The 12279-nt window shown below is 44.1% G+C and overlaps 4 protein-coding genes across 4 annotated transcripts; 2 read left to right on the plus strand and 2 right to left on the minus strand.

Moving 5' to 3' along the window:
- Positions 1-433: 433 nt before the first annotated feature.
- On the plus strand, positions 434-1240 carry EAE97_006866 (uncharacterized protein; the record flags this gene model as incomplete). Its single annotated transcript, XM_038877379.1, has 1 exon — positions 434-1240. One exon carries the CDS (start codon positions 434-436, stop codon positions 1238-1240), a length of 807 nt encoding a protein of 268 aa, XP_038731569.1.
- A 2733-nt stretch (positions 1241-3973) lies between these two features.
- EAE97_006867 (uncharacterized protein) lies at positions 3974-5481 on the minus strand (the record flags this gene model as incomplete). Its single annotated transcript, XM_038877380.1, has 4 exons — positions 3974-4817; positions 4870-4997; positions 5062-5132; positions 5187-5481. The coding sequence occupies 4 exons, from the start codon at positions 5479-5481 to the stop codon at positions 3974-3976; spliced, it is 1338 nt and encodes a 445-aa protein (XP_038731570.1).
- Positions 5482-5711: 230 nt separating this feature from the next.
- On the plus strand, positions 5712-8599 carry EAE97_006868 (uncharacterized protein; the record flags this gene model as incomplete). Its single annotated transcript, XM_038877381.1, has 2 exons — positions 5712-6166; positions 6215-8599. Exons 1-2 carry the CDS (start codon positions 5825-5827, stop codon positions 8597-8599), a joined length of 2727 nt encoding a protein of 908 aa, XP_038731571.1. The 5' UTR covers positions 5712-5824.
- Positions 8600-10029: 1430 nt separating this feature from the next.
- On the minus strand, positions 10030-11061 carry EAE97_006869 (uncharacterized protein; the record flags this gene model as incomplete). Its single annotated transcript, XM_038877382.1, has 1 exon — positions 10030-11061. The coding sequence occupies one exon, from the start codon at positions 11059-11061 to the stop codon at positions 10030-10032; it is 1032 nt and encodes a 343-aa protein (XP_038731572.1).
- Positions 11062-12279: the final 1218 nt, after the last annotated feature.

Genomic DNA, 12279 nt, shown 5'->3' on the forward strand with positions numbered 1-12279 from the left:
TGAAATGAATTAATAAAGCCAATAATGAACTTTTCCTCAACAATTTCAATCAAAATAAAAAGGCTGTAGTCTTTACACAATGAAGCTCAGGCAAGGCAGCGTTAAAGCAGCCTGATTTGGGACGGCTGATAGAAGACCCATGTCAAGAATAACCCGATTGAGAGCTAAGAAGTGAATTTCAAATGTCAAGGTATTCAGTCTGTAGTTTGAAGAGATTTCCATAGAGTAAAAGCAATCTCTCGCCAAGCCTTTTCAATTGAGCTTGAAGATACACGCACAATTGATAGATAATTCTCAAGATCAATCCGTTTTGCACGCATAATCCCCAACCCAAACCACAATTACCTATTTCTTCTTCAAACAGTGCCATCTCACTCATGACTCTCATACCAACTGCACATTTGACAAACGATCTATTACACAGTTATTAGCAATGGGTATCCAATTCTCTACAACCTCTTCTGGGCCGTGGGACGAGAAGTACCCCCATGGCAGCCCCGGCCCGCCATCGACTAGTTCCAATGAACCTATTTTGTATCCCGATAATCCTCGAGGTACTTATATTATGAAGCTATTATCACACAGCTGGACTGATGTCTCTGAAATGATCGCACACTGTGTACGTAGCAGCTCACAAGACATCAAATATCACCCTATTTGCGCCCTATTGTGCCGATCGATCAACTACAACCAAGACCTCGGAATTATCCTTGCACAGTATATGAACATCTATAACCATTTGTTCTTCGGAAGAATGGTCAAAAGCTCTGCCATGGACGATTCCGCCGACAACGAGGTCAAGATTATCTTCAGCCAGGAGTTGGTCACCGATGAACTTCAAGCCGAGGAGGTTGAATTGAATGATTACCTGGGTCTCATAAAGAGTTCTTTCGAAGACGGATTCAACCGTGTAACCATATACATCTTGGATACACGCTCTGTTCGACCCGGTTGGAGCTACCACGAGATCATACGTGAAATGTTGGGGACACTTGCCCATGAGATGATACATGCCGTGCATTTTATGTATACGAAATATACAGGAATTAGGTATGCTACGCATGGTACCAATTTTCAGAGAGCTGCGCAAGCTATTGAGCAAGCAAATCGTGTTTCTTCGGGAGGCGAAAGGTGGTCTACCCGAAAATCGAACTTGGTAGAGATTTTGCGGTATTATTCGACGTTTTGCATCAAGAATACAAGGAACCGACTGACGCAGAGATTCGAAACATGGGGTTAGATGTCGAGGAGCTTAGGGAAATCTTCCGGAAGCACCTGCCTGCCAGGAGCGATACGATCGATCAATCAATCAGACAATTCGCATGATCCCACTTCCTCACATTCATAGTTTTTCGTCACGATCCTCGCAATCGCCTTACCGTCACTGGATTATACCAAACGGTCCCATCGTTCGCCTCTCTTTCGTTTCTGTCATATCGCAGCCTCGTCTTTGGGCAACTAAGAGACCCTCTGGCAATCCTTCGTGCGTATTTGGTCCTTGAGACGTCTGTTCTCGAGGCATAGTAAGCGCAAGGTCGTCTCAGTCTTGTTCAACCAGTACGAGTCTCGCATCTCCTCTCTCGCTCCTCCTTCTCCCCCTCCTCTCCCTTTAATCGACATTCCTCGCTGATCTTCTGCTCCCGAGAAGGCTAAAAGACGGTCCAAGGTCATTCAACAATTCCTACTGTACTATCGTACTCGCGAAAAGCTTCAATATACAGTCCCTGGAACTATTTGCTATCATCTTCTCCCTGTAGCTCTGGCAAAGCTTCAGGGCACTTGTGACGCGTTTATGTTTTAGCATTCACACGATCGTCCTCACGGGAGACTAGACGACCCTTTACGCTTTCATTACATTATCGCAAGAATTCGAATGGTTGGGTTCTTGGTTCTACCAGATGTACCAGCCTTCGATTCTCCGTCCATCAGCATCGATTGTTTCTCCTCCCTGGCGTCTATTAGACAGGGTTAAAATACTATATTTGCTTCTCCTTCGAACCCTTGTCGCCATTAAAAATACAAGGCGATTTCCACAATATTTTCTCGTCTTACTCCTTCCACTGGAGCGATATTGTGCTCAAAGCTGCCAGACGAACTCAACATACTTTTTTCATCCTTAGCAGCACCTGAGCCCTCTCGTTCTGGATTCACGAGACCATTTTTGACCAATTTCGAATTCAGTTATGCCGTTGAAACACTTCTGCTTTCGAAATATCAAGAGAATCTATTACGTTGCCGTCTTTGTTTTGGCATGGGACTATTCTCGCTTTGGTGGCACCAGACGGAATTCATCTAATTCTCGCTGTCCTTTAGACCTGCCACGAATCTCACCTCAAGATTCAACAATTTGGTTGAGTTGAGTCCAGTTTCCTTGGAAGCATCTAATAGGTCATGGTATAGAGGTACCAGACGATTGCTACTCTCCTCTCACTCTGCTCCACTTCTACGAGGGGGCTCGTCTTCGAATTTGCTAGGCTATCCTGATATTTTCTCTCCTTTTCTCTTGTTTCGACTTATTCTCATTTCGGAAGCGCCAGACGGATTTCCCCCGCTCTGGCTTTGCAACAATGTTACAAAAGATTTTTGAAGCTATCAGACTACTGGCCTGTAACACTTCCTTCTGCGGCATTCAAAAATGCTCGCCTTGAAGACGCCAGAAGAACTCCACCCTTTTCTCATCTTCTTCCAGTCCTGAGGGGAATCTCGTCCTCGAATGGATCAAGCCGGTCGACTAGATCCTCCTCTCCCTTCTAGTATCAAGTATAAATCATCCCTCAGGCCCATCAGCTGAGGCTTATGCCATTCCCATTGCCCTAGTGGTCGAAATCCTCTCGTCTCTTGATATCTGGTTCTGATCCCTCACCTTTTTGTCGCCATTCGAACGGTTTCGACGATTTCGTCTCTGGATCTTACTATACGATTAGCAGTCTCCATCTCTCTATCTAGAGATCAAGCATATGCTGTCTGTGCCGCCTACCAAACGCGAATCGAATCAATTTTGTTGTTCCCAACAACCGCACTGTTTCATCTCTTAAAAGCACAGGATGATCAACCGTAACTCGATATCTTTCCAGCAGTGTAAAATACTCTGTTTTCAGTACTGTGCCGGGCAAAGCAAATCCATCTTCCGAATTCAGCAATCGAGCTTGTGCTGCCCCTGAGAAACCAGATAGATCGACAACCTCTGTCTCTTATACTTGACAATCGCCATCATTTTCTCTCTAACGCCGATTATGCGCTAGCTGGTCTACTCTTCTTATTCTAGGTCACGAAAAGTAGCTTCCTTTGGCAGCATCGGACGGATCAAATGTGCCAGACGGAGGGTTAATTTTATATTTCACTTACAACAACGGAAGAAAAATCATCTCTGTTGCAAAATGAAAAAAAATTAAGATGACTATCTCGGCATCAACACTTACACTTTTCTCCGTCCTCAATACACAAATGCTTAGCCATAGCTTCACCCTATTCTAGAAATTGAGAAATTCATTTGTCTGGTGCTTGTCATGTATGACCGAGCAACTTTCCTCGATTCCAGCGACGGAGATTTTCCACCCCTCACTATAGCAGATGCGCCATCGTTATTCCTCCTTAGTCTTACATACCGAGAGGTCTTGTGCCTAGGAAGTATCAGACAAGGGCTGAAACACTCTTCTCGCTCTCGGTAATGTGTTAGTTTGTCTCTGAACTACACCGGCTATTTGGGCTTTCTCCCTACTTTCTGATATCGCGTATTTCCTAACCTCGTACCTATTCGGTGTTCGTCAAATAACTCCAGCTTCTCGAATACCATATAAAACAACATTCTCCCAAATCTTCCCAAGCTCCGAAAGCCTTTCAACCCTGCCATCTTTCTTTCGCGGGTCAAATTATTACCTCAAATTCCTGAAGCAGGAGATGATACATATATATCATCGAATTTCAGGGTTTTTGGTTGAATTATCATTTTATCATACATCTAGATAGCCATCTCTCAACCTAGAGGGCTTGGATTTTGGGGGGTAGGATCAATGTGGCGCGCCCTGTGAATCTTGAGCACCTTTGGGATGACCAGGTGCTTCGCTGCATACTCAGAGCCTTTGCCATCGCGCAAAACCAATTGTTTACCATCCTCCGACATATCTGTCAATGCTACAGCCATGAACAAATCCTTGTCGTCGTCTGGATGTTTGGTGAAAGCTGATACTTTATGCATAGCATCAATGGCTGAACCCACCACCTGACCTTCTACGAGAATATGTTTAACCCGAAGCCCCACACCTGGCTCAACCGTAGGAATAATGATAGATCCTGGATGAGTAGGATCCTCATACACACGAGTACAAAAGTACTCCCACTTTGGCAATGTCAAAAGCACCTGTTCTGGAATCACGCCAGATTGCTTTGGCATTGGTACAACCTCAAAATCTTCAAATATTGTCCTCTTTTTGTTCTTGCCAGACCACCAAGTACGAGTATAGCACCAAAGTCGCCCCAGTGCTCGGAACTTTCGTTCAACATTGATGGATAATCCCTCCTCGAAATCAATGAATCTATCAATTGGCTTGATCTTGTGTGCAAGTTTGAGTCCTTGGTCTGGCTTTGGGTCCATGAAGACTCGATCTCTGATACCCTTTGCAAGCAAGCTCGCCGCCTTAGGTGTGACCAAGTCCAGGAGACCTTGATACCTTATTGTTTGAGATTGTGGGATGGGAAAACCCTGTTGACAGAGAATGGCGCCATGATCAAATTTGTGTGGATCTAAAGTTTGAAGTGAGACACCAGTAATTGTGTCTCCATTCATGATAGTGTGGTGGAGTGGAGCAGATCCTCGATATCTATGTTTTATGGTTAGCCTAGGTATATACAAGTGGCCTTGGAAATATTTACTGTGGAAGAAGTGAAGGGTGAACATTAATTCCACCATATTCAGCACTGTTGAGAATGCGTGGTGGAACGAAGAGGCCAAATGAAACTGCTACGATAAGATTGATTGGTTCTCCATTTGGTTTCGGTAGCTATAAATTTGATCATCAGTAAGGATTTTAAAGAATAAATGCAGATCCCAAAACTAAAACTTACGTCCCATCCGGTGAATGTATCTCTCTCATGTATGCGGAGATTTAATTCTTGGGCCAATTTCTTCAGCGGTACTGACAATGATCAGCGTGCATAACGAAGAACTGACGACAAAATTCAAAGCTTACCTTCACGAGTCTCTTTCATGCCTCTTCCAGTTTTTTTACCTGGTCGAACAAGAACATCGATAGAAGCAATTCCTTTTGGATCTGATCTCTTCTCTGCCACCAATGACCGAAGAGACTCACAACTAAACTCATCAGAACCACAAAACAAGATTCTTAAAGGTGCTGAGAATTTCGAGGGCTTTGAGGCACTGTTAATTGTGAAAAGTCGAGAATGGAATCCATGGATGGAAAATGGCTTCGGTGGGTGTACAATCCGTCCCAGTACAGCTAGAGATGTTCTTGCTTTGAGCTTCATGATTGTGAAAAATTGCGGTCAGAACAAGTTCAGTTTACACTATACATTGTCGATGTTAAGCCGACGACTTCTTAAAATCACGATCCTCGAGCTGCTTCCATACTGATCTTTTTGCATCACGTGCAGACAACTCTTTGATATTTTATGTAAGCCGGCCTAAAATCGCATGTTCTGTGCCATGCATTTGGCCCACGAATTACATCACCTTAAACATTAAGCTTCCCAATAGCCGGACATTTACTTCCACGCCAATCTAAGAGCTGACCGACGCGATTCAATCAATAAATGATCTACAATATATTTATATCCTCGTCTTTCTCTCATTGAGTGCCTCAATCATGCAATGTCTGAGCAAAACCGAAAGGTAGTACCCGCGCAATTAGGCTTTCTAGCCATCTACAATCCTTCCTTAGGGTCTACCGATGATACACTCGACAATCAAATTGTTTATTATTACCCCTCGATCAAGCAAAATGAACACAAGAGAAATGCCCTCGCGGAAACTAAAGACGCCCGCGCTTTTGCGAAGGAGCAAAAGAATGAACAATTGAGACAGATTGGGCTTGCTCAGGGAATGGTAGAATTTGGGAGGAGTTTTTCTGAGGGTAAATCAGTGAATACTATAGAGACTGAGAAATCTCGCATTATTCTTCATGAATTAGAATCTGGCTGGTGGATATTGGCTGTTAGTAACTTTCATTCTTGAGTTTCTTCATTGTGCTAACATGCATAGTCGATCAACCTCACGATATTGCCGGGCACAGCAAAGACACCAGTTTCCAAAGGTCAAGCTTCCGAAGAACATGAAACCGTCGAATATTCCTCTCGGGAAGTTAAACCGGCAATACTACTCCTGGCAGACATATTAAGAGCACACTCGACTTTTCTCCTTCATCATGCTGCTTCGATGAGCGCTCTCTTTGTTCGAACAAAGCGTTCCAAATTTGTGAGCATTCTGGGTAGATATTGGGATACATATCTCTCGACATGGAATGTGCTTATGCATGGCAATCCTGCCAACAATCTATATGGGGGGATCAAAGTTGCTGCATGCGGAGAACTTGGGGTAGGAGTCGGAGAGGAAGAAAGGGGCAGCGGTGAGAGAGAAGTCCTTGAAGGATTCGTTGGACAAATGGATGGGCTTGTGGATGTGATGGTCTCGAGATTCGGAGATGCGCGATCGAATTCGAAAGAAGATACCAGTAGAGGCTTTATCGATCGTCCCAAACAACCTGCTCCTTGGTTGGGTTCTGGAAATGAACCCGCGGCAGAAGATGGTGCGATCTTTCTCGGTACTGGAGCTTTATCAAGGAAATCAATTAGAGATATTGCACATTGGACTGAGGATCTCTATAGATGGGGTCCATATACTTATGGAGTCCTTGACAACCCTTCTTCTACCCGTCGCACAAAAAGACACCCTAAGTCCAGGCCAAGACTTGACTCAAATCTTGGAGATACAAGGAATACTGCCCGACCAGCATCTAGTCTCAGTAAGGAGATACCAATCCATGATGGACCTAACGATAGACCCGCGCCTAGTCGATCTTCAAGTATCAGTACGGTCGAGCCTAGACCAGTGGTGGAACGAGGTGATCAAATTGATCAACCTAAACTCAAATCATTACCGCCATATCCGAAGTTTCGCAGAAATCCTGCCAGTCATACAAGTACGGAAGGCACTGAAAGCACAGATGGCGAATCGAAGGGTAAAAAGCTTACGCAATACTTGAAATTCGGCTATGGAACTCATTGGTCTTTGGGTGGGTCTACAGCAAAAGAAGAAGAGCGTAGCAGACCCTCAAGTAACACATCTACACTTGTTTCTTCGATTGATGGTATTGTCAATACAAGTGGAACATCAACACCTACACAGGAGTTCGACGATTCTAAAGGACACTACTTAGTAGGTCTGATGGGTGATATGGACAGTGAAATGACGTTACTCGTGGATTCTAACGATGAAGACGAAGATCTCGAGGGCCAAAGCCATCGACTTGTACTCCGTACTTTAACTGTAGAATTGGAACGCGAAGAAGATGCTCGCCAGGAAGCTGATATCAGTATTGATTATTCCGACTTTGGCACATCATTCAAAAATGCCAGCGGTTCGGAAGGTACAGGTCATTCTCACGCTTCATTTGAAAGTCAAGATCGGAACAAGGCGAAAAAGTTAAGAGTTGTGGCTTATGCAAGCAAACCATTCATCTTCATTTTCCTTTTCGAATTACGAGCAGATACCTTAGCTTTGAAGGGTTTATACCGTTCTCTTCATAAACAACTCCAGTCTCTCATCAAACCTCTTCTCAAATCCACATCTTTTCGAGCTCCTAAACCAGAAGTCCCGATTTCTCCTCTTGCAAATACGAAGAATCCAACAGCTCCCATATATGATCTTCTCTGGGACCCCAAAACTTTAACTCTCGATTCAAATATACCTAATATACCCGATCCTCAGCAAGTTCAAACACAAGAGCAAGCGGATAGTCTCCCTTGGTCTCGAATTGAAGCGCTAAATACACATTTACAAATCATGCATACATATATTGCTACAACTGCCGATAAGAATACATTGGAACGTACGGCTAAAACATCAAGAGGTTATTGGATTCTTTGGACTCGCATTCCTGCACCTCCCCCTGAACCTTCCCCTGCACCTCCCGAATCAACAACAAATTCGACTTCGAAAGTGAACATTCCGTCACTTATACCCGAGAACTCGGCAGAAAGTGAGACTAGTAGAACTTTTATGGGGCAATTGAGTGATAAGGGAAGAAAAAACAAAGATATGGATGCGAGCATCAAAGCAAATAGTAAAGCGCAAACACAGGGTACAGTAGTTAGTGGGCCTGCACATCCGTTCTTGGATGAGGGTGGTGCTGAAGGAGAAACAGAGGGGAGGAATATGGATAAAGAGATTTTTCTAATTAGGAGAGCGAGTGATTATGTGGAGGCGGGACAAGGGAGAGGTTACGGTTATAGCTATGCGGGGTGGGGAATGGGTGGTCAAGGAGCAGGGACAGGAACAAGAGGTACGGCGGATGCGGGGTGGGGAGCTATGGGATTAGGGTTAGATACTAAGAGGTATATTGAGGGGTTGTTGAGTTTGAATCGATAGTAATAGGATGCTGGATTGATAATTTCATCTTAGGGTTAATGGAATAGGATGATTGGGAAGGGGATGCAAATGATAATGGAGAGGTCAGGTAGATCGGGTGGACATCGAGGATTATGTGCATATTCAGTTTTTAGTAAATTATACCCGCTTTGTTTTTGGACTTGTTGGTTTTCGTTGTGATACTTGCGATTTGGGTAATTATTTACCTCTTAACTCTTCAACTCTTCAATCTTTAAGATATAAATGACGCATGGAATCCTTGAGAGCAGAAAAGACAGGAAGGTGTATTGAGTATTGAGTATTGAGTATTGAGTATTGAGTATGAGTATTGAGTATTGAGTATTTAGTATGGAGTATGGAGTATGGAGTATGGAGTGGTGAGAACTTCGAAACTAAGAGTAGATGGGGATCAAGATGGAAGATCTATACTCAACATCCATCTCCCAACCATCTCCCTCACCCTCTCCCTTATCCTCTCCCACACTTCCAAGTCAGTCAACCAGCAACCCGCAAAGGAAGAAGGTACAGACAGAAAGAACACGATGTGCGGAAAAAGTCTTGAATAATACCTACCTACCTTCCTACTTGGATGGATGGGATGGATGAGGTGGGATAAATATACCATCCATCATCCAATATCACAGACCCTCATCCGCATAATCGAAATTGCGATCAGCAGCCCGTCAGTCAATCAGTCAGTCAGTCACAAGTCACCAAATCACCAAATCACAAGTAATTCAAAGCCCAATAAAGCGATATGTGTGTATGAAAAATCATAGCAAATTTCGTGTTAAATCAAAACACTAAGTCTATCGTAAAGTAATATGTATGTACAAGAAGCTATTTCCTTTCCGAAAGGGGTTTCATTTTGTTTGTCTCTGAATATATCTCCATTTTCATGTTGCTTTTTTCAAGTTTTGCTTTTCGATATGAAACATCCACCCCACCTTCCTTTGCCTCAAGCTTTTATATTTTCCAGTGCATAATATGGTTATGGTATCGCGAAATGCATGTGCTCCTTTTCCCTCCCAAAGACCGTATGAAAGTAAAGTCTCATGGCGGGGTTAAAAAACGCCAAGCCAAACAAGTTATGCGATGATTTGACCATGTTCATAACCATCCCATGCAAAGATGTATTCCCTAAAACTCTCGTAAAATTCTCCAAAAATCAAAGTGAACCAAACCAACAACCACGAATAAAAAACACCCCAATGATGTGAAATCCCAAAGAAATTCGTCGACTATCTTTTTCAAAAAGAAGCCATGATGCAAAAGCCATAGATGAGAAAGAGGTCTACTCTTCCTGGTGTATCAAACTGGCGATAGTTATATCCAGGAGAATAAGAATTGAGTTCTTGACTTAATTTTGAATATTTGGAGGAGCCAAAGTATCAAAGTTGTGAAAGTCGAGAATGTAGGGATTGGGTGATTTATTCGTTGAAGTACCAAGTGGCTTGAGTGCGGCCGACAGCTTCTTCAGCAAGTTGATCGAAGGCGAAGTTGGTGAGATCGATGGAGTTACCCTCACATCCCATGCACTTATCGATGACGGTTGCTTGGGTAGTCTTGCCAGTAGAGGTACACTTGATAGTGATTGTCTTTCCACAGTATGGGTTGCTGTTTGAGAGGGAACCCATGAGACCAACTGGAAGAGCAACACCTGCAAAGCTGGATCCATCAGTAGTGATTCCGCAAGCTCCGAGACCGGCTTCGTAGAAAGTGATATCTCCAGAGCAAGGAGAGCCGGGGGGGCAGACTCCAGAGCTGGATCCAGAGGAAGAGCCTGATGCAGGAGAGCTTGATGCTTGGGCAGCCGCGCTGGTTGAGGATGCAACATAGACTGGAGCAACAATGCTTGAGACTGAGGAGACGACTGGGGCAACAATGCTTGAGACTGAAGATACAACTGGTGCGATGCTGGTTGAGGATGGGACGACAACTGGCGCAACACTAGAGGTGGTTGGGACCACGACTGGAGCGACACTGGAGGTGGTTGGAACTGGTGCGATGGAGATAGAGGAGGTAGTTGGGACCACAATTTCGGAGGTGGTGGACGAGGTGGTGGATGGAGCAGCGACGGAAACGATGGAGGAAGAAGATGGTGCGACATATGGTGCGACATATGAGGAACTTGGTTGTTGGTTGAGAACAGCACCTTCAGAGCTACTGGCTGCGGCAGTAGACTTTGGAATAGAAGTGGAGGAAGCGGCAGATGACTTGGGCTTGGTTGCCAAAGTGGTAGGAGTAACAGATGGAGCCGCGCTGCTGGTTGCAGCAGCTGTTTCACCAGAAGAAACCCAGACGGTGGTAGTATAATCGACAGTCTCGGTGACCATTTCGACTTCTGTAACCCATTCAACATCGCGCTTTTCGTGTCTGGCGGCATGTTGATGACGGGCGTGTGGTTGAGCTACGACGGTGGCGGCCAAGAGACCAGAAAGGATAGCAGTTGTGTACTTCATTGTGACGGTGATTTGCTTGTTTTATTGTTCGTGAGAGATTGTTTATTGGGTATGGGTATCTTTGGATTGAATCTTGGAAACAAAAACTCAAGTTTGAAATTCAACTGAAGCCTCGAGGGAGTGTAATGTGAAATTGACTTGCAATTTCAATGATTTGATATCGATGTCTAAAAGGAAGGAGTGAGAAAGCTGATATTTCTCGGTGGTGAGTAGGGCTGAAGTAAAGAATGTGGAAGTGAGAAGATGTTTGTTTGACAATGATGTGGTTGTCGAGGGATATGAATTCTTTAAGAAGGCTTCAGGCTGACTTGCAGTGAGAGTTGAACAGGCTGGCTGTTGTTTTTAGAAAAGGGAAGAAGGAGTGTAATGTAGTATTCTGAAGGATTGACAGATACTAATCAGATTCTGGATATTGAGATCTTTGAAAAAAGAATGAGAGGAAGTGAGTGTGGTATGTGATGTATTATGTATGAAAAGAGAGAGAGAGAGAGAGAAGAGATGTGCCGATGATGAATAATATTCACTATTCATTAGGAAGAAGTCTAGAGTTGTGTAAATTATGCTAAGGGCCGTCTTACCACATTGGGTTAATGATCATGATTCAGAGGAAAACACGAGGGAAGGAAGGGCAAAAAGTGGAGTAGCAAGGATATAAGCCGCGATTGACCAATTATAAGTGGATCTCTTAACTTGGGCAGTGTGGTCGGGGATGTATCATGTATGAAGTATGGGAGACTGAGAGACTGAGAGACGACTGGGACTGAGAGACGACTGGGACTGAGAGACGACTGGGACTGAGAGACGACTGGGACTGAGAGGCGTGCCAGCTACGATATGGTCAAACTGGATTGTATGGGTATCATTTTGTTTCTCTAGCTCATCTTCTCAAGGATTATGAACCAATTAAATGTCAATGTTTTATTCCAATTCTTTACCTTTTTTTTTTTCCTTGCTTCTCTTTCAACTACGTATGGATCTGATCTAGGAATACCTACTAACACCTAGGCCACAGTTTAACTCATTCCAGTTCAATCGCTTCCGCGGGAGTCTGACAGAACTGGCAGGCAGATAGACAGACTGAAGACTGGAGACCGGCTCGAGACTGGAGACTGGTTCATATCATCGGCATTGTGTTGGTTTCCATGAGCGGCCCTACACACTATTGGCATGAAGGTCATCCATCACCATTGACAAGCTTCAAAGTGTCTCGCCATGCAA

Source organism: Botrytis byssoidea (assembly GCF_014898295.1).
Source record: "Botrytis byssoidea strain MUCL 94 chromosome Unknown BBYS_013, whole genome shotgun sequence".
Lineage (NCBI taxonomy): Eukaryota > Fungi > Ascomycota > Leotiomycetes > Helotiales > Sclerotiniaceae > Botrytis > Botrytis byssoidea.